General features: G+C 37.7%; 1 protein-coding gene across 6 annotated transcripts in view; it reads right to left on the bottom strand.

The window, feature by feature from the left end:
• Positions 1–21,933, bottom strand: part of PPARG (peroxisome proliferator activated receptor gamma) — a 145,858-nt gene that overhangs the window by 9,231 nt on the left and 114,694 nt on the right. For 5 of the 6 annotated variants that reach the window (XM_037050824.1, XM_037050816.1, XM_037050841.1 and 2 more), the window contains 2 exons: positions 17,818–18,017; positions 7,994–8,444 (listed from right to left, as the gene is read on the bottom strand). In XM_037050824.1, coding sequence (XP_036906719.1) covers positions 7,994–8,444; positions 17,818–18,017 — 651 coding nt within the window. The remainder of the gene's footprint in view (positions 1–7,993; positions 8,445–17,817; positions 18,018–21,933) is intronic. The other variant, XM_037050850.1, reaches the window with a different exon arrangement.

Below are 21,933 nucleotides of genomic sequence, written 5' to 3'. Positions count from 1 at the left end.
GTTAGTAGTGGAGTAGGGAGTTTCTGGGCTCAGGGCTGTCCATGTGATTCCAACGCACCATTCTGCCTTTCTTCTGGTGTAATTATTTGTGAGCTGGCAAGACCCTTGAAAGGTGCTTCCCCTAGGAGGACGTGACTCCTTCACTACCTGTGTTGGCCTTTCTGTTATGAGTGGCTAGAACGAGTCCGTGGTTTCAATCTTTCTCACTTGCAGATGATCTGTCTGAATGTCTTGGTGAACTGTGCCAGTCTGGAAGGCTGCCTGGGGTCACCCAGAGTTTAAACACACATTGTGAGAACCCAAAATGATAAAGTACTCCAAAAAGCGGCCCACTGACTGACTGACTGAACCTCTTCCAAGACTGCCGGTGTGGTGACAGGAATGACTCAGCAGTTTGGCTTTCAGTCCCATGTCTGTCTCTGGGGTCAAATACAATCCTTTGCTCACTCACTAAAATGATCCCAGCTTACCAGGCCCATGGTGAGGAGGGAATTTTATTTCTGAAGCAATCACAGATAAAGATATTTCTTCATTCTACAAACAGCAAGAGACTGAGTGTATTTGTGCGTATATTTTTAAGTTTCACAGATGTTTCTAGTATATTCCATCTTCTCCATATCCCCCAGCCCAACCCCCAGCTCTCTGGTTTTCAGAATTTGAGTGCCAGTAGAGAACTTATAAATACATTTCACTTCTGTCTAAGCCAAGTCCATGCTGTTATGAAAAGAGTGAACTAATGGGGCATTTCTAGATAACTCAAACTGAGTCACTATTCAAAGCCACACTGGCTATTGGGCAGGGTTTCCCCCCTGGTCACGACAGCGTGGTGGGAGGGGGAGAAGGGGAGAAGGGAAGAGCAGCATAAAATTTACAGACACAAGGTGTCCACTAACTGTTTTTCAATTAATAAGTGAATGCTATTACTCTCTGACATAGTCATGGCCTAGATGGGGGATTTGTAATAACGCTCTTTGACTATCCTGCTTACGGCTTAGTCATATAAGAAATCAAATGTTCTTTTTTATTCTCGATATCATGAAAAGATTCATAAAAATAACTCTCACCAATTAGATACTAGCCTGAGTCTTGTCCAAAAAAGCTATATGGATAAGGGAGCTGAATATTTAACTGGAACAGGAGAATAAAAGAAAGTTGACCCACTATTATTCATAGTATGTTTAATACCTAAATCTTAGACTACTTTGGGTTTTGTCTCCTCCCAGTTAACTAATAAGGATGATAGTAACACAGAAAGAAGATGTGGGGGCCACTGGACCATGCAGAATCAGAGACCCCCTAAACTGGGGTTTCCTCAAGAAAAGTGTAGGCCCACTCAGGCATGTAAACTCTGTGCTGTATATCTATTCCAACTTGTAGAAATAGTTCTGCAGTAGAATAGTTCAAGATTACACATGAGCTGAAAATATCCTCAAGATTTTGAAAGGCAGCTGGGAATGGGGCAGAGTGATGGAATACTCTTAAATCCAGAGTTCCTCAAACTTGGTGCCTGTGGAACATTAGTGTTCTGTGGGCTGGAATGAGGTATTCTGCTCCTACAACTGAACCAGTGTCATTTTCATTGTTTCTAATAGGCAGGAAGGAATTAAGTTACCAGGTGGTACTTTAACAATTTTAAATTTCTCTCATAAGTTTTTCTGCAATCACTTATCACTATTAGAAGCTGGTGTAAGATGGTACCTGATTAAGTGTGTATGTGTTTACTCAGTTATTTAAAGCTTATCGTCAATTTTTGTGGGGGTGCTCTGCAAATAGAGATATTATTTCCAGGGGCCACGCAACCTGAACAAATTTAACACCAGCCTTGAGTGTTATCACTGGGCCGCATTCCTACCCAGAGCCTAGGGTGTAATTTTGTTAGATAGGTTAAAATTGTGTCTCAAGACGGGCTTTGCATATTAGTAAGCAATATCTAGACTATAATCTGGAAATTCTTGATTAAAATATTGGAGGCAATATGAAAATAGATAGTTTTTGATAACTACCAAAGAACTCTAAGACCAAGATAATTAACTGGGATGCTTCCCCACTGAACCACACAAAAGGCAGTAGTAGTTAAAGGCATCAGTTTCTTTTTAAATCCTCACCCGAGGATATGATTTTAGAGAGAGAGGAAGGAAGAGAGAGAAAAACATTGATGTGAGAGAAAAACATCAATCAGCTGCCCCCCACACATAACCCATCTGGGGCTCAAAACCACAACCTAGTCATGTGCCCTGATCAGGAGTTGAACCTGCAGCCTTTTGGTGTACAGAGCGATGCACCAACCACCTGAGCCACCAGCCAGGGCAAAGGCATCAGTTTTAAGTTCAGGGAGGCCTGGATCTGAACCTTGGTCTCACCATTTAGTAGCTTGTGACCTTGGGCAAGTTACTTAATTCCTTTAAACTTCTACTTTCTCCACCTGTTAAAAGGGGGATAATAGACTTTTTAGAGCTGCAGGAAAGATTAAGTAAAGATTACGGATGTATGTAAAGTGCTTAGCATAAATTCTGGCCCACGGTAAAGTTGTCAATAAGTGGTAGTTATTATTAAATTTGATTATTATTATTAATTCAACAAGCATTTATTAAGTACTTATTCTGGGTCAGGGGCTGTGCTTTGATTCTATTCGCATTCCAACAAATTTAAAAGTCTATACCTAAGTCTAAATCTGTATCTATACTTACATATACTGTGTAGTCATGACCAAAGGTGAAAACCAGAACCCAGGTTACTGACATATGGAATTAGCAGCTATCCAAAATTTCACAGGCTATCAATTTTCCCTTGATCTGAAAATGTCTAACTATGAGAACAATTCCCCTTTCTTGTACCCTCTTCTCCCTGCCCACTCGACAGCAGAAACACACATGATCACTCCAAGAACAGCTGTCCAAAATTGCTTCACAGAGAAAGAACATGGCTAGGATTGCTGGAAAAAGAAGCTGCTATATAGGTGGTTTGGACAGCCAAGCCAGACTCAGGAGAGTAGAGGAGGAGGCTGGATGACTTGCCATCTATGGCCATTGTATCAATATTTATAGCCTCTCTGTCATTAGGATGGTGATGGCAACCTGCCTAGAAAAATAGATTGTAAAATCCAGTGAATTTCCTCCCCCATATCTTGGAAGTTTGGGAAGAACTGTAATGAACTCCAAACTGTTTTGAATTAACAAAAAGAGCTTTTTCCTGTTGTAGAGTTCCAGCTGGAACCCTCCTATACTTTTTCTTCACCAAACAGCAAATGCTCAAAGGGGCAAAGTGTCCAATGGAGTGTCCTGGGGCTTGTCAGCTTTATTGAGCTTTCCACTTGGCTTTGGTTGCTGGGTAGGTTTTGGGAGTTTACATGTGTGGCTGGCATGATGCTGTGGCGCCAGCTGTAAACATGCCCTTGCTGGAGGCAGTTTTATTACTCTTGACGCTACCCATCCAGTCAGTGAGAATACAGGCAGCAAGGGAAACTACTACTCATCACAGATACCAAGGAATAAGGTATGGATTATGGGTACATCTATAGCTTAGAGAGTATCATGAAGGGAGCACAGGTTGTGGCCCCCAACCCAAATATGGGGGTTAGCCACAATCCACTAGCCAGGCAGTGGAGGGCAGGGTTTGTGGCAGACGGGGCACATGGAGGTGACAGAACACCTGGGTTTCAGTCCTAGTGGCACTGCTCACTAATTGTTAGATCTTAGGCAAACTGCTTAAGTCTATGACCCTCACTTTTCTTTCTATGAAATGAGAATAAAAATCAGAATTGTCAGGATCTAATGAGAGAGTGCATATGAAATACCACTCAAATGTATACAATGCTTTCCTTTGTTTCTAGAGTGTTGCTGTTCTTTTTAGTCTCATTCTTGCCTCAGGCTCAGAGGAGAAAGAGAGAGAGAGGAGAGAAACTTGACAAGAACTGGGTCATCTTCCTCATAACCATGGTTTGAAAGTTGAGTAAATAGTAGAGATGCTAAGCACCAGGCCAATCTGAGTACCACATCTAATGTTATCAGCAGTTTCCAAGGTTGAAGCTGAGTGACAGTGATCTTACTGTAGCAACTCTAGTTTCCTCAGCAAATACTTGTTGGGTCAAATCAGGTACTTTCATCCAAAAAATCCCCTTTATGTCCTCTGGGGCCTCCCTTTAATCTCCCCCATTCCTTACCGCCGTATTCTTGCATCATGCCCATCTCCCCATTCTTCCTTCAGTCTAGGGTTATAGTGACTTCACCAGAATGCAGTGTTCTGTGATTCTAAAGCTAGCCCAGAATGAAGTCAATGGGTCCCTGTCAAAAGTGCTCCCCACACCTCAAAATCACTAAAACTATTTATAGACATCAGAATAAACTGCAGAGGAGAAAATAATCACTCTTGTTGAGATCAGGTAGGATTAGAAATCTGTTGATTGGACCAAAACCTCTTACTTATGTGAATGTTTTCATTTTCTGGAAAATCCAATAGGAAAACAATGAAAACTAACTGAGAAATTATATGACGCACTCTAATAATCCACTAACTGGGATACTGATCTTACCACCTACAGGGGACTGGGATTATGATCTTCCTGGAATTCCACATTTGGAATTAGAAGGACTTGAGCAGTTCTTTCTCTGACCTGTGCCCAATCAGCTTCTCTGACTAAAGAACAGAATAAAATTCCTGTGTATTAAATAAACATGGGGTCCAATTTATTCATTTTTATCCACTGACTTACTGTAAGTAGACTTCATCTACAAGGGAAAACTTTGATCAGGAAAGGGTTTGACTTTTGTGATATGCTAATAAGTGGGAAATCCTTTTTTTTCAAATAAGTCTAAAATTATTTTCTCATTATAACCACAGATGTAAGATTTTAATAATCTGTGATTGGCTGCTACCTTCAGATTTAATTCACTGTTGTGAGGATTCAGAGAGATCTGCATATTGGTCACTGTGAGATGGTGAAAGGCTAAAGGAACACAATTATACAGCATCTACATTTAAATGGCACCATTTTGAATTTTCAAAGTTAAAGCCTGTCTGAAATATATCTATTGAAACACTGAAACAAACTATTCACAGAACTATTTTTTTGGCTACTAATGAAAAACTTAAAGGCCTAACAAATCACTGATGAAATAATCTACCTTGTGAATAGGGGCAATAATGGCATTTTTCTAGATGAAACCACACTGTTGTCTCGTGTCTCAATGTTGTTTTATGGACAACCACACTGGTTGCCCATAAAACAACATTGCTAGGGCTCAAAAAGCCCAGAGTTATCACGATTGTTTCTTATCTAGATCTTTCCTTGTTAGAAACAAGTCATCTTTGAATGGCTTATTACAAATGCCTCCCTCAGTATCTGTGGTGGGAATATAAAGTGGGAATTTTATGGAAAACAACCTGGCAATGATGTACCAAAAGACTTAAAAATGTTCATAGCCCTTTACCCAGCAATTCCATTTCTGGCCATTTGAAATAAGGAAATAATCTGAAACATAACAGAAATTTACACACAAGAATGTTCACTAGAGCAAAATTTGGAACATATTTTCAGTAATTTTCTATATTTTTTCCATAGGCCTTTATAATAAATTATAAGCAACCTAAACACAAATAGGGAAATAATTTAGTTTGTTATGGTTCTTTATAAAATGAAATATTTTGGAGTCATTAAAAATGGTAGCATAGGCCTTCCACCATGTGAAGACTCAGTGAGAAGGCACTGGCTGTGAAACAGAAAGAAGGCTCGCCCTAAGACACAACCACGTTGGTGCCTTGATCTTGGACATTCAGCCTCCAATACTTTTTTGCAGCCTTCCACAGTTGCCAAAACGACTCAGAGAGATGGTGAGGCCAGAAAACTGAATGCCTTCCACTGCACTTCCACATGTGAGAGCAAACTACTCCATTTTCAAATATCCTCTGTGATCTTCCAAAGTGCTTACCAACTGTTTTAATAACCTTTCCATAGGGCCAATTGAAAAGGAGCACAAAGTTGGGGAGCAGAAAGTAGTACTGGTTGCTGATATTGCACTTTAACCTCATCCCCGCTTACTCCATTCTTTAAAAGAATAATAATTAATAATTTAAAATAGTAGCATATATATATATATAGGCTAATATACACATAGACAATTTTGGGTAGGAAAAAATACTTTGTTAATCCAGTTTTATCTGAGGAAAGAGACCTTTACTTTCCACTTCCACCTTTCTGTATTCTTTGCATTATCTAATGAGCAAGTATTACTTTTACTTTTAAAAATAAATAAAAACTACTAACAAAGACTATGTAATGACATGGGAAAATATTAAGCAAAGAAAGGAATACATACATGGTATATATAGTATGCTTAGGAAAAATCTTAGAAATATATCAAATGTTAATAATTTTATTTCCATTTTCACAAAAAATGCAATATGCCTTAAAGCATTAGCTAGTTAAACAATATTAACTTGTCCCCTAATATGGTTTTTCAAAATTTAATCTTTTCTTCTCAGTGAACCTCAAATAATCCGGAGTCTCATTTTTGTTTGCTGAATTAATCATAGCTCCAATAGGACCAAGGGTTAATTTGTTTAAGAAGTAGATTCAGTCAAGATATTAAAACATGTTGGACAATATATTCTTGTTACACTAAACATAACACCAAAAATGTAATTTTTAAATGAGTTACAACTTGACACTGGACTTAAAGCCCCAAAGTTAACATGTGCCATATTGTTATCTGTTTGTACCCTGGTAAAGGGCAGTGTCAGTACAGACTCGAGCCAGACTGCCTGTGTTTATAATCCTGGCTCCACCTTTTGCTAGCTTTGTGACCCTGGGCAAGAGATGGAATCTTTCAGTATTTTGGTTTCCTTTGCAAAAGGGCACTGGCCTCACTGGGTTATAAGAATTAAATGAATGTGTATGAAGTGCTTAGAACACAGTAAATACTTAATAGGTATTTGCTATTATTATTATTATTGTTACACTATACACCTGATTTCAGAAGCATTCTGCTCTCAAGTAATTGGACAACAAAGGACAATAGAGTGGACTGTGTTCTTTATAATACGCTGCACATTTACCAACAGCTTATACTGTATTTATAGCCCCCCCACCACATATTTTTCACAAACAGAAGATATTCTGTATGTACACAGGAAAAGCTCACCTGAACTCTATTTTAGTAATGAAAACTTGTCATTGAAAACAGTTTTTATAGAGCAAGATGACAGTAAAACTTTCTTCTATTCAAGTTGGAAACATGTGAGAGGCCAATGAAAGTAGCATTTAGTATAAAACTTGGCTTTTGGAGTGGTTAGTTAGATCATGCACTTGCAAGGCCAAAAATACAATGAATTGCTAAGTAACTCAATTTATTTCTCTGCTCTGTGTTATTTGGTTCAGATCGTATTCTTAATCGCAGCCAACCACCTCACAAAGGTACTTTAAGGGAAGCAATCAGAGGAATACACATGAGAGAGTAGGTAGAGGTCAGTCCATGGTATATATATGCCTTGCTTCCTGATATTGGTAAAGCAAAGAAATATCTTACTGATGGTGGGGCAGGAGCATGATTTGACTAAAAACAGTTAGTAATGCTTTCTATATGGCAAGTGAGCATCATCTTAAGCAAAGCTATACGTGCTTTTACTTAAATGGGTATTAGATTAGCCTTCTGGAAAGGAGAGGAAGAAGACAAGGAAAAAGAAAATACGGAGAAAAAAAGGAGAAAAGGGAATTTATCTTCCATGTTTGAATTTGCCTGGCAAAAATGTTATGAGGGTTAAAAAAAAGGGCCTGGATTAGCCACAGCCTTCAACCAGCAAATCTATTATATTTTTTCTTGGTATTTTACATGCGTGGTGACACTTTTGAGGCATTATGCCATTGGCATTTTCTGTATGGAAAGTACAGTGAGTAAAGAGAGAAAAGAAACATTGACTAACACTAGGAAAGTAAAAAAACCTTTCAGCCATTCCACCACCATCCCACCCTCTTTCACAGAAAACCAAAGATGAATCTTACCTCCGCTGAGAATAATGACAGCTATAAATATTGCCAAGTCGCTGTCATCTAATTCCAGTGCATTGAACTTCACAGCAAACTCAAACTTGGGCTCCATAAAGTCACCAAAGGGCTTTCTCAAGCTCTTCAGAAATTCCCTTGTCATGAATCCTTGGCCCTCTGATATGAGAACCCCATCTTTATTCATCAAGGAAGCCAGCATTGTGTAAATGATCTCATGGACGCCATATTTTAGGAGAGTTACTTGGTCATTCAAGTCAAGGTTTACAAAACCAGGAATACTTTTGGCATATTCTGTGATCTCTTGCACAGCTTCCACTGAGCGAAACTGACACCCCTGAAATATGCGGATGGCCACCTCTTTGCTTTGCTCCTGCAAAGGGGTGATGTGTTTGAACTTAATTTTATCTTCTCCCATCATTAAGGAATTCATGTCATAGATAACAAATGGCTGCAAATAAAAAAAGAGGAAAAAGTGGCTGAGTTGGACATTTCTAATTCACAGTAAATAGAATCCCAGTTTCTTTATACACATTTGCTTTAATAGCTAAAATCTTTAAAGAGCCAACACTTAATAGTGACAAAATACTCTTATTTCTTGGTTATTTCTCCTAACTGTCTTCTGGGACTGAAGATATTTTACCAGTTTTGGTCTTCTGTTCCTTCAACTTATCCTGCAACACAACCTAGGACTGGCCAATAGTTTATTTTTTGTTGTTTGAGGAATGTTTGTCATTGATTTAAAAAATGATATAAAATCTATTCTTTATCTTGGTTGTCAATAGAGTATATTTTTAACCTCTTCCAGTAAAAAATCATTTCAGCAACCCAGGGTTGAACAGACCTACTTAAACATAAAGTAAGCTTGCAGTTTGAGATTAAATCTGCTGAGATCTGAAATAGAAACAGTGTGCATGTAAAATACACTTAACTGCAAAAAAATTGGTCTGAAAGCTGATTAGGAATATTGAGCCAAGAAAATGACTATTTCTTTTTTCAATGCTCTGGAAGCAATCTGTTTCAGTAAGAGCAGATGTATAAGGCTGTAGGTAAGTGCTGCAAAAAGTGGCAAAATAAAAAGAGTTTTGAACTTATTTTTCAAAATATCTGTTCTTAGAGGTTAAATAATCAATAGAACACGCGCATTGGTTATTGAGGTTTGCAATAGGCTGCTTTAAAAAGCAAATTGTGTTAGTCATGAAATGATCTCTCTCTTGCATTTTTTTGTACAGAACTAAACAAAGGTTTGTAGCCGTTGTGAAAACTCTCAAGGCTACTCTGGTTCAGAAGGGGCAGTACTTTATGTACACTGGACGCACTGAACTGTATGAGGAATAAAACCCCAATCCTATTCAAATGAGTGTATATATGTGGAAGTACTGGAATAAGAATTGGGGGTACTTGGGTTCTAGCTTTTGTTCTGTGGTTTAACTATGACTTTAGGAAAGTCACGTATCTTTCTTAGGCCTTAAATATCTCAGTTGAGGGGGGTTTATAAATTGGAGGTTACCATCTCTTCTCTTGAGGATATTCTAGTTGCATTTCTCTACACTTTGTGTGGTGTGTGATCGGATACGTGTGAACATGCATGCACACATCACATGCATGTACACTGAACATGGAGTCTCCAATATGCTAAAAATAAGGTTTCTTTTCAGCAGAGATGCCGAGAATTCTCTCCTCATTGGCAAGCAGAAGCAGGTGCCATGAGTGGCAGCAGGAGCCAGTTTCAAGACCCACTGGTTTGGAGATTCTAACTATTAATCTCTACAGGTCTATAATTTTCACCAAACTATTAAGTCTGTTCTACGTAACACTAACACTAAGGACTCTTAGATGCTGAGTAAATTTCCAAGATTGCGTATTATTTCAACACCATTCAGAGAATGGTGAATTTCTGGAGTTATTCCAGAAATTCTAACTTGACTTTTTTTAACCAAAAAAGTCACTTATGTTATTTAGCAAAACAAAAAGGAGGATGGATATTAGGACCAAGAATAAGTTTGCCTGGTGGCTCTAACAAATTCTTCAAGTAAATCAGGAGCAAATAATGCTTACTATGTTTTTGAACATTTTGCTTCTCCCTCCCCACTTCAGGACTGATATTATTAGTGGGAGAGGAATAAAAGGCAGAGTGGCTAGTAAGTTACATCAGTGAAAATGTGCTGAGTTTTCCCAGAATGTCAGATTCTAATCATGAGAAAAAGGTACTTATACAGAGCCTAGAGAAAATGTGGTTTCTGTCCTCCAGAAGTTTTGCAGCTTATTATAGTTTGTGTTAATGAAATACTAGCTTTCTTTTGCTAGGAGAATCTCATGGTATTGATACCTGAAAAGTCTACCCATACATGCATGACTACAAATTACAAGAATATAAAATCATCACCTCTTCATATATGGAAAGACTGTACCTAGAACTACCCACTTCACCTTCTGGTTGAGCTTCTGCTCAACGATTTGGTTTTTTGGCACAGAATATATGCATAAAATTCTTCTACCTCCATGTAAGGAATTTATCTGGAACTATGCCCTGATAAATCACCCTGTGACTCTTTCCCTTGACTTCCCTTGTCCCCTCATATAAAGCCCCAGGTTCCTGTTTTTGACTCTGTGATAGTTGAGCATAGGGCACAAAATCCTGCTAATACTCTCTCCCAATTTAACAACAATGTGACTTTAACCCCTTGGCAATCGATGTTGGTCAGGATTTCCTGGCAGTAAACACTCAAGGACAGAGAAAGGAATCAGCAGCCCCACCATTATGCCAAACCATTCAGTTTTTTTAAAAAATCTTTTCAGCATTTTGAAAAAGTGATGAACTGACAGAAAATTCTGGGTATTGACATGCAAATGAATACCAGGTGGATTTTTTTTGTTTTCCCCAGTCACATATTGTGCTGTTTTCACTGCATATTGGTCTGCACAGATTCTTTCGGCCTCCATGTGGATCTGTCGAACTGCAAGAGTGATCACTAGATATGATCTACCTTCTTTGCCACCAATTCACCAATTCTTATCCAACAGATTGCACACAGTTTACTTGCACATTTCACAATGGGACCTCCCTACCCTGAAAGCTGACCTCTTAAAACTACAGGTGGCACTAGGTCTGTAGAATTTATCTTGAATCATTAATTTAATAGTGCACTTCTGGGAAAATATTACATGTTTCTGTATTTTCTACAAAGCAAAGGGAAGCCTTATATGTTCTATTAGCTTATACAGTATCATTTGATGATCTGCCATTATAAGAGGAGCCATATCATCTTTATATTTGACCTTAATGATCTTACAGTCCTAGTTTGGGGCTAACAATGTATTTATCTTCAGACATCCTATCACACGACTAGATAAACATCTCTCCTTAACAGGAAAGAATGTTTAATTACATCTAGGACATTATCAGGGATAGATCCAGGTTTTGTGGGGCCTAAAATATATACAGTTGTTGAGTACATTTACAACAACTCTTGGGTTCAATAATACAAATTATAAGAACAAAATTGCACAGGTTCTTCCCAGAGCATTCAAAGGGGCTCTGTGCAAGGGAGGGACCCTGAACTTTATGCTGCATTAGCTTTCTGATGAAGCTGTCTTTGGCCATTATGATGCTGGTACTCCACCTATACTGAATAGACCAGAAAAAGGTGAGGATGAAATGAAGAAAATTGTACTTGAACACAGTGTTTTTCCAGAGAAGAAACAGTTCCTGTGAGGGGAAGTTACAGAAAAGTTTTCTTTGAAAAGATACATCAAATGTACTTAATTTTTATATATTTTGATTAAAAAATGGCTCTATATATCAAAGCCAGAATGGGATTAAAGGTATTACTTTATAGATAATTAAGTTTAGTTATAAGTCTATTGCATGCCTCCTATGTAAAACACAGAAGTCCTGGGGAAAGCTGGCTAGTAATGGGGAAACAGAACAATAGTGTTTCATAGTAGCCCAATAATATTAGCATTTTAATATAGGAGCTATAGAAGGGATTATACATGAATGCTCCAAGTTTAGAGCTTCTTGAATAATAAAATAGCAAGCTGAAGGAGATAAGTGAGAAAGTCAACTAATAAAGCACAGATTGTCCCAGTGATTTCTACCATTTGGGAGAACGAAATTAGTGTGGTAGACAACTCTTACCCTCTCACAAACGATTACTTGGTTACGTAAGAGTTAAAAATGGCCTGGAAAACTGCATTCCTCATCTGGTGGGTCTCTCCTTAGTTTTGTTTGTTAGGGTTTTTTTTGTTTTTAGTTTTGTTTTTTTATTTTTTATTTTATTTTTCTGACAAATTAGAGCAAAGGTTAAGGAATGAAATAGAATTCTTAGGGTCCATCTTCTTCATTTTGTTTCCTTCTTTCTCTTTATACTTCTGACTCACTTCAATTCTTTTAGACATACATGGTTCTCCTTGATTAGGTATATTGGGTGTACGTTAATCCGAAATGTGTTGGTTGGGTTTCCTTAACTTGGTTTCTGCCCCTGTTATTCCTATTTTCCTCTTGTTGAGAACCACAGGATTTATAGAACCAAGGGGGTCTTCAGAAATAACCTACATCATCACTCTCTGGTTAGGTACGAATAAATTAAGGCCAAGAGATGTTCCAAAGTCAAATAGCTATTTACGGCAAATGTGAACTAGAACTAGATCTAGATCTCCTGACTCAGGTTTAATTCATTCTCTTTCTATACCTTTCTACATGGCTTTCCCATGTTTTCTTTTTGCAATAAAATGAGTCTTCTGAGAGGAGGTGGGAACTGAAGCCCTTCTCCGCTGGGATCTCGGAGGCAGTGCCTTTTGAACGGTCACATCCTAGAGGTGCTAGTTAAGTGCTGTATGTGATTGAAGTTGAGGTTGAAAGTTTTTAAATGTAATTCCATTTTCCTGCATGATTTAGAGATTTAAGACAAATGAAAACCTAATAGGAAGAATTAGTCACACTCTAATGAACTAGCAGATAAACACAACTCTTTAAAAACCATCAACTGCCGGCCAAAACATTACTCAGCTGGCAAACAAGGGCATTGGCCAACTGAATCTAATTGTGAAAAAGGGAAAAAAATCCAAGTACTTTCCTTCTTAATTATATAGAATATTATCTTTTTAATTTATTGTCTGAAATAATACTATTGGTTCAGATATATTATGTTTTTAGCTATTGCTGACAGTCCTGGCAATAAAGGAATTTATTTTACTAATATTAATATATGAATTAGTAACCTTAGGAGCCCAAGTTCTTTAGTAACCATTGAAACAAAACAGCACTGCTATCCTGCTCCTTTTTTTATAGTGGGGCTCCGGGGTCTCTTTTCTCTACAGATTTGTCTGTTATCTTCCTACTCAGGAGAGCAAATTCTGGCTCACTTAGGCTTTGCCAGAGGTAAAAGGGAAAGGGACAATTTTGTTCAGGATTTAAAAGCACAGATATCTTTCCAATAGTGTGAGTTATTAGATTTGATGGACCCTATACATTTTAAAGTGAGAAAAATGTAAAGAGTACAGACTATTTTCACAGAAGCTTACATGTATATATTGGTATTATTAATCAGTAGTTTCCTGTTTCATACACTACTTAGGAAAACCCTTTTTACAATGGCACTGTTTGCTTTTGTAATTATAAAAACAGTGATACTGCATGTCCCTATCATAAGCAACATGATGGGATGCAAAGTCCAATTCAGTACAAATAACAAGTTTTTATCTTTACTTGCAGAGAGAGTGCAGCCAGGGCTGCACCATCTCTCAGATATGGAGTGAAAAGTTGGCAGGAACACCAAGTTTTTATATTTATTGTTTTATGATAAGCCATGGCATTGGAAATGGTTTTGAATTTTATTTTCATCAACAAACATGAGATCATGTGACAGCGATGCACCCAGTGTGATCATCACATCAGGGTAATCGTCGAACACTGGGAACTTCCAAAGTCCATTCAGTTCTCAAACTGCCTTCGGGAAACACAGCACCCTAGTTCTGGTACATTCACAGTTTCATAGTTCAGTAGGATCTTTTAAAGATGGGTCCTTGGCTGGAACAAACCACTTAAAGGAAAATAGACTGTGGGAGAGTCTGTTCATTCCTATTTTAGGGTAGCTAAGAGGCCCATTGCTCCTAAAATTCTCCTGTGGTCCATGTTCAGTGATTCCATATCCCATCTTTCCCTAGCCCTGAGCCTAAAATTCCCAAGCATTATTTTTTTTAGGCATGAACTAAAAAGGACACCATATTCCAATGATGTAGTTGTTAAAGTTTAAAAGATCAGAGGGGAGCAGGAACATTTAATTTATCTGTCCATTTATCTGTTTTGAAAGGTGCATACAGCACTAGGGAGTAAGATACAGGAGAAAGAAGTTAAGATGGCGAGGGAGAAGCCCTGATTGGTCTGCAGGAAAATGCTGGTGCTGAGCATGAGAGGAAAGATCAGCAGGCATTCCATAAATGAGATGAATAAGCAATGGTTAAATTGAGCAGTAAGATAAATTTAAAGAACGGCTTCTTCAATAAAGTCATTTCCTTTCCAAAGGTTCTTGGTAATTGGTCATCCACGATACTGAGCAGCCTATCCCAGACTTGGCCTAACTAACACTAATGACATCAGTTCATCAGGGTGTATAATGAGACCCAAACTGCTCTATTGCACCAGCCACAGCCACTTTTTCACATCCCCCACCCTCTCAAGAGTCCATATTTCTGCAAAACTTGTTCAATCAATTCAAATCTTAACTTTCATAAGTCTTGGCCAAGAGATAACATAACACCCCTGAGAAAGATGCTATCAAATGAATAACATGACCATGTAAGATAAAAAACAAATCTCTAGTCTCCTCGGAAATCACATTTTAGATTTTTTCCCCTCTCCCATCTTCCTGTCTGAACTATTTCTTTCCACCAGCGCTTAATTTGATTTTTCAAGATAAGGAGAAAAGAGAGAGCCAAACAATTCTATTTCAATTTTGTGTAATCAGTGAATGGGTTATTTTAATTTGGCCCAGTCTGTTTTTCCAGACCCTAACAAGAGGCAATTCTGCCTCTATCCAGATCATTAATGATGTCCAGTTTGGTGAGCCAATATTAGTCTAGTCAGAGGACCTCTGTTGAAAGTCCAGAATTTCAAAGGCATAGGAAATAGTTTATAATTCAATTAAGCAAATACATCCCAAGTAAATATTATGGGGAAAGCACAGTTGTAGTTATTTTAGGGGAAAAATGACAAACATTTGGCCTCTGAACTTGAAAAGCCTATAATCAAGCATTTTGCAGCCCTTTCTCTTAAAATAGCTTAATACCTACTTATCTCATAAAGTGCCTGCAATTATCTTATTTTTAACTGAAAGACTGAGAGCCAAAGAATAAACTGGTGTGAGGTTTTAAAGTGATTTACAGTGGATTGGGCTCTGTGCCCTTCAGTAACACAGCAAAGAGTATGTTGGCCACTGGTGGAGCCAATTTAAATTCTTGACTACTGGGGGAAAACAAAAAAAATTTTTTTTAACTGCCTCCCTCCTATCTTCCAAGTACAATGAAATCAATAGGCTTTCCAGCATGGATTGCAGGTCTTGATTGAGAGATAAAGAAAAGGTGAGAAAGCAGTTCCTGGAAACTAAATGGCCTGAGGGAAGGCTGTGGTGTAAACTGTCTGTTTTAGGGCTCTTTCCCAGGTATTACTCCTTCCCCAGTTCTGGGGCTCTAACCTCCACTTTCCTATCCCACCCTGGCTCTCAAGTTGTTGCAATCTGCCCATTGTTAACCTTTTTTTTAGCCACATCAGTTTAGCTTACTTTTTATTCCTCTACCTTTAAATGAACACAGCTTATTTTCCATAGTCAAATCATCTATGTAGAAGTCTTCATTTGCTTTTGTTTTGTTATGCCCCAATTTTTTGGTCTAACAAACATATAGGCTTAGCTTTACCATATGATTTCTAGTCTGTAAAAGTCTGCAGAAGACAGTCCTGATCACTATAATTCTGGAAGAACAAAACAGCACTAAGTAACTTTTCCGACTGTGAATATACTAGGATAGGAGAACATTCCTAATTTTCAACTAGGATAGTTGAAAATTCCTGCTCTTCTAAAAACTGGTAAAAATAAATCATAACTCAGAATGTTTTCCCAAGGTGAAACTTTCCTAGTGTACAGGGCAACCTGGCTCACGGCTAGCCAGTGGGAAATACTGGCTTTCATGAGGGACTATCATGCTCAGAGTGTACTGAAGCAGTAGTCAGCAGGCCTGCATTACAGTCTTGGTTCTTCCACATGCTGTGTGATCTATGTTTAACCATCAATTTCCTCATCTTTAAAAAGAGGGTAATAATAGGAGCTATAGGATGGGCATATGCCTTGAACATATGAATTTGTAAGATTTTCTGAAATCGTAAAGAACTGGATACAGGCATAATACTGTTAAGGTATCAAAAACCTTTCTTGCCGTCAGAAAGTTCCTTGTACTTCTGGCATTTGGCTCTTTATATAGGAATACACCACAGGAGTTTTCTCTTTCTATTAGCTGATTCTATTCTTATGGGTTAGCTAAAAGGAAAAGATGACATCTTAAGAGCATTATAAAAGTACATTAAAGGGTAATCAAACTTTCCAAAAATATATAACCAAGTAAGGAAAAGTTACACACATATGTCAAGTAATTGCATAGCTTGCCTAGAGGTGTTCATTTGAAAATAAATGATAGCATAAAAGGTCTATCAAGGGCTGGGGTGGTGTCCTCTTAATGTGTTCTGTGGCTTACTACCCTAAGACAGGCTGCAGACATTACAGTGAAAGTCAGAGCCTGCCTGTGCAAACTGAGGTACAGAGATGTGATCCATCTGTTAGCAGACAGCAGAATTGGGGCTAGAAATCAGGTATAATTATATTTTGTTTTAATATGATTCCATGTTGCTTTCTCAGCTTCCTATCAGGGAAGAGTTCTACTTTTTAGAAAACTTGACTCCACACTAATTATAATTATAATTCACTCTGGGTTCTCTAAACAGTGGTAATCATTGAGATTGCAGATGTTTGAGAATCCCCTAGATTTCTCTGGTAGAGTAGCCCAGGTGGCTCCAAGCCTTACAGAAGATAAAATTCACACATGCATCTAAAAGGATGATGCTTTCAGTTACCCAGGAATTATCAACAGAGTGCTACAGGGAGAGAAAGGTGATATAGTATCTGAAATGTATTTTTCTGCCCAATGTGAAACTTCATAAGAGGCATCCCTAGTAGTTCTCCCAAAAGGTAATATAATGAGACTGAATATCTTTTCCAAATCTAGGCCCAGAAAGCAGGGCTGAGTGAATGAATGAATGTACTTGTGACAAGTTACTTTTATGGCAAGAAAAGAAATGGATCCTGAAAGAGGGTGGTGGATGAAGGTGGCTTGGCCATTCATTAAAGTTAAGATGACCTGCATATGTTTATACTATTCTTGAAGAATTTACTGTATTTTGCCATGTATAATGTGCACCCACGTATGACACCCATGGTATGTAATCATTTTACTCATGTATAATGAGTAAAATTGCACATTTTATTTTTCTCTCAAAATTTTGAGCAAAAAAATTGCACATTATGCACAGCAAAATACCAGTAGTAGGAGGACTTGATGGACTTTTTCCCTTTTCAAAATAATGTTTACTTATCCTATCTAAAGACATTTCCTTTCCTGTACTTCAGACTCAGCCTACAATATATAATAGCCAACAGCTGAACAGTACTCTGCATGTGTGTGTGTGTAACATGGTTAATCATTTTCTCAAAGGAAATAACAACAACAACAAAAATAAACCCAGCCACCCCAAATGAAGATGGTAGAAGAGAACTAACTGATTTATCTGTTGTCTTTCCTGTCAAGATGGCCCTCGCCTTTGCTTTGGTCAGCGGGAAGGACTTTATGTATGAGTCATACAAATGTTTTGCCAGGGCCCGGAGGTCAGCAGATTCTGGGTTCAGCTGGTCGATATCACTGGAGATCTCTGCCAGCAGCTTCTCCTTCTCAGCCTGTGGCATCCGCCCAAACCTGATGGCTATAGAGGAAGAGATATGACAGAATGAATCATTGAAATATTGCTGCTCCTAATGCATACTGCTTTCTCATAGCACTAGTAACCATAGACTAAAAGCTCCTTCTCCCTCCACCAATCTCAAGTCCTGGTTTCTATCTATGACTTTGCTCATCTTTTTATTTCACAGCAAACAGCCTATCAGTAAAAATTAAACTGTTCATTTCTTTAATTTGAAAAAGTAATGCATGATCTTGCCAGGAAGGTGAAACCAGTCTTTACTCATCCCTCAAGACCTAATTCAAATGTCATCTTTGTGAGGCTTTCTCTGGTTTCTTCAAGCAGAGTTTATTATTCCCTCCCCAGTATTCCAACAGCCCTTTGGCAAACTTCAATGATAGCAATGTCACACTGTACTTTATTTACTTTACATGTCTATTTGTCCTATTCTAGAACAACAGCTTGAAGGCCAGGGGCAATGTCTTATTCATCTCTGTATCCCCAGCATTTGACATAAAGTCAGGTGCTAAAATGATCAACATATTTCACAAATTAAAGGGAGGAATTGTGCAGAATTCAAAGTTGTACAGACACAGACTTTGTTCTCTGGGAGTCTGTACTATCTGTTTTGCCCCTGTTATAAACAAATATGGATGGCCCTGGCCAGTGTGGCTTAGTTGGTTGAAATGTCATCTGTCAACTGAAGGGTCGCGGGTTCAATCCTGTCAGAGCACATGCCTGGGTTGTGGGTTTGGTACCCAGTTGGGGCACATACGAGAGCCCCAAACATCAATTGGTGATGTTTCTCTTTCACATTAATGTTTCTCTGCCTTTGTTTCCCTACCTTCCCCTCTCTCTAAAATAAATAAAAGTGAAAAAATATGGAAGGTGCTTTCTTTCATATTATTAGGCTAAGAGTACTTTTATATGTAGTGGAGAGAAGCCATAATTATCTCCCTGACTCTCCAGAAGTACAACTTAATGCTGTTTGTCAAAAAGACAACTTCTTTAACATTTGGCTTCCTGTGGGGTAAGGATGAGTGAAAACAGAAGAAAACCAAAGAAAGAAAGGCAAAGAGGAGCAATTAAGAGAGATATTTAAGTCATCCACCTTCATCTACTACTTAATTAATTAATTTTTAAACCAGTTATCATACCCCGTCCCAGGTGCTTCACATACTGTTTTATTTAAAGCTGTAACATTTTGAAAAAATTGAGATTATAATCGACACATAACAATATATTAGTTTCAGGTATACAACATGATTTGGTATTTATATATATTGTGAAATGATCACCAGAATAAGTCTAGTTAACATTCATCACTATCCATAGTTACACACTTTTTTTTTGGTGATGAGAACCTTTAATATCTACTCTCGTAACAACTGTTAAGTGTACAATACAGTATTATTAACTATAGTTACCATGCTGCACCTAACATCCCTAGATCTTATTTATTTCACAACTGGGAAGTTTGTACCTTTGGACCCCCTTCACCCATTTCACTGCCCTGCCTCCCTGCCTCTGCTAACTGCCAATTTGTTCTTTGTATTTATGAATTAGATTTTTTGTTGTAGAGGTTTGTGTAAGTTGTTGTTCCACATATAAGTAAAATCATACAGTATTTGTCTTCCTCTGTCTGACATTATTTCACTCAGCATAATGCCCTCAAGTTTCGTCCATATTGTCACAAATAGTACAATTTCCTTTTTTTATATGGCTGCTTTTATAAATAATGCTGCAACGAACATGGGGGTGAAGATACCTTTTTGAATTTGTTTTTTTGTTTTCTTTAGATAAACGTGTAGAAGTGGAGTTGCTGGATGATATGCAAAATTTTGTTTTGACTAATGATACTTTGGGGCCACACTTTGGAGTCTTTGCACTTTCCTGTAATAAGAACTGGACTCCTTGTATTTTCCCATAATAAGGACATTTGAACATCATATCCAATATTACCCTGTGCATAGCTCTACTATTACACTTATTATATGGTATCATTGTGGTGTGTTTTTATGACAGTCTCCTTCCCTAGACTATAAGCTTCTTGAAGGCAGAAACTGTTGTATTAATTTATATCTCTAGCACTTATTGGTGGTGCTCAGTCAATGATTGTTGAAGATAGGAATGAATAAATGGATGGTACTTTATAATGTTATTATGAATAAATGGATGGTACCTTTAGTAAAATGTTATTATACTAAAGGTAGCATTTCTACCATAGACATAAAAGGACATAAACACACTCCTGAATACTTAGTGAATTTTATTTTGAACTTTTTAAAAAAGAAATTGCATTGCACCCTTCAGCCTCAAATTCTTAAGTTCCTTTCAGTTGACCCTAAGTAAGCTTTGTAACCAACTAATACAAGTATTGTATTGTAGGGGTCTCCTTAGGGACCTCTGAGTTATAAGGGAAGAAATCTTACCTCGCAGTCTTTGGAGAACTTTAAATTAAATTAGCCTGTATCCATTTGGTAAAAATACCCTCTGCATATAACCCCTTCAAGTTGCCATATTTTTTGGTCAAAAATCTTGTCTCTCTACTCCCCTTCCCCCATTCTCTTTCTTTTCAGTTTCACAGGGATGGGCAATGAATGGTTGATGACATTTTTACTGCAGTCTCCCCAACCCTCTGGCATGATCATTCAGTCCCTCAGGATATACCCTCGTTTGTTACTGTATTCTCTTGCATAGCACGGACCAAAATAATTATGTAATGTTTTCTTTTCTCTCCTGCTATATAATCTCCAAAAAGGCAGGAACCTTGCTCACTATTTTATACTCAGCACTTAATGGAATGTCTGGCACTTGTTAAGTCCTTGTATATGTTTTGAAATAAGACAGAAAAGAACCCCCTAGATAGCAGATTTCTTCAAAATCCTCTGTGAAGCCAATCCAATCACTTGCTTCTTTGTACTGCTTATTCCTTTTCATCAGTAGTTCTCAGTTGAGATTAGGCAGAGCATATTAGAATCAATTGTTAACTTCTAAAATCGTGTATCTTTTATAGGAAATTTAGTATGCCATCCCTATACCCAATGAGAAATGTATCAAAAACTTGGGGTGTGGGACAGTTTAGAAAAAGCTTCCTAAATGATGGACTTCTGTTGTATGAATATATTAGCTTATGTATCAAACTAATACTATACCACTGTGTATACTACTGTGTGTGCTCATGTTGGTTATTCTACTAGAACATAAACTATATAAGCACCAGGTTTTCTCATCTTTGCTTCTGGGTGCAACAAAATACACATAGTGGGTATATAATAAAAGCTTGATAAATTAAACTAAAACAACAGCTTGATGAATTAAATGCCAAAATATCAAGTCTGGGAACAGAAAATTAGATATATGTACATTGGGAGGTACGGGAAAGTGATGATGAAAGAAAGCACCCTGTAAAAATCATGGCATATTAAAAGTAGAAGATGCTTTGATTTAAAAGCAAGATGCTTTCTCTTGCTGCTTTTAAGATTCCCTCTTTATCTTTCTTTAACCTTTGGCATTTTAATTATGATGTGTCTTGGTGTGGTCCTCTTTGCATCTCTTTTGTTTGGAACTCTGGGCTTCCTGGGCTTGCATGTCTATTTCCTTCACCAAATTAGGGAAGTTTTCTTTCATTATTTTTGCAAATAAGTTTTCAATTTCTTGCTCTTCCCCTTCTCTTTCTGGCACCCCTATGATTTGGATGTTGGTACGTTTAAAGATGTCCCAGAGGCTCACTAGACTATTCTTGTTTTGTTTTGTTTTTTGGATTCTTTTTTCTTCTTGCAGTTCTGATTGAATGATTTTTTCTTTCTTGTGTTTCAAATTGTTGATTTGATTATAGGCTTCATCTACTCCACTGTTGGTTCCCTGTAGATTTTTCTTTATTTTACTTAGTGTAACCTTCATTTCTGCTTGGGTCTTTTTTATGCCATTGAAGTATCCA

The sequence above is a fragment of the Sturnira hondurensis genome, unplaced genomic scaffold, assembly GCF_014824575.4.
Source record: "Sturnira hondurensis isolate 20B ecotype Veracruz unplaced genomic scaffold, ASM1482457v3 Scaffold0000867, whole genome shotgun sequence".
NCBI lineage: Eukaryota > Metazoa > Chordata > Mammalia > Chiroptera > Phyllostomidae > Sturnira > Sturnira hondurensis.
The sequence above is the reverse complement of the archived record's forward strand: the minus strand, read 5'-3'. Positions and strand labels throughout refer to the sequence as shown.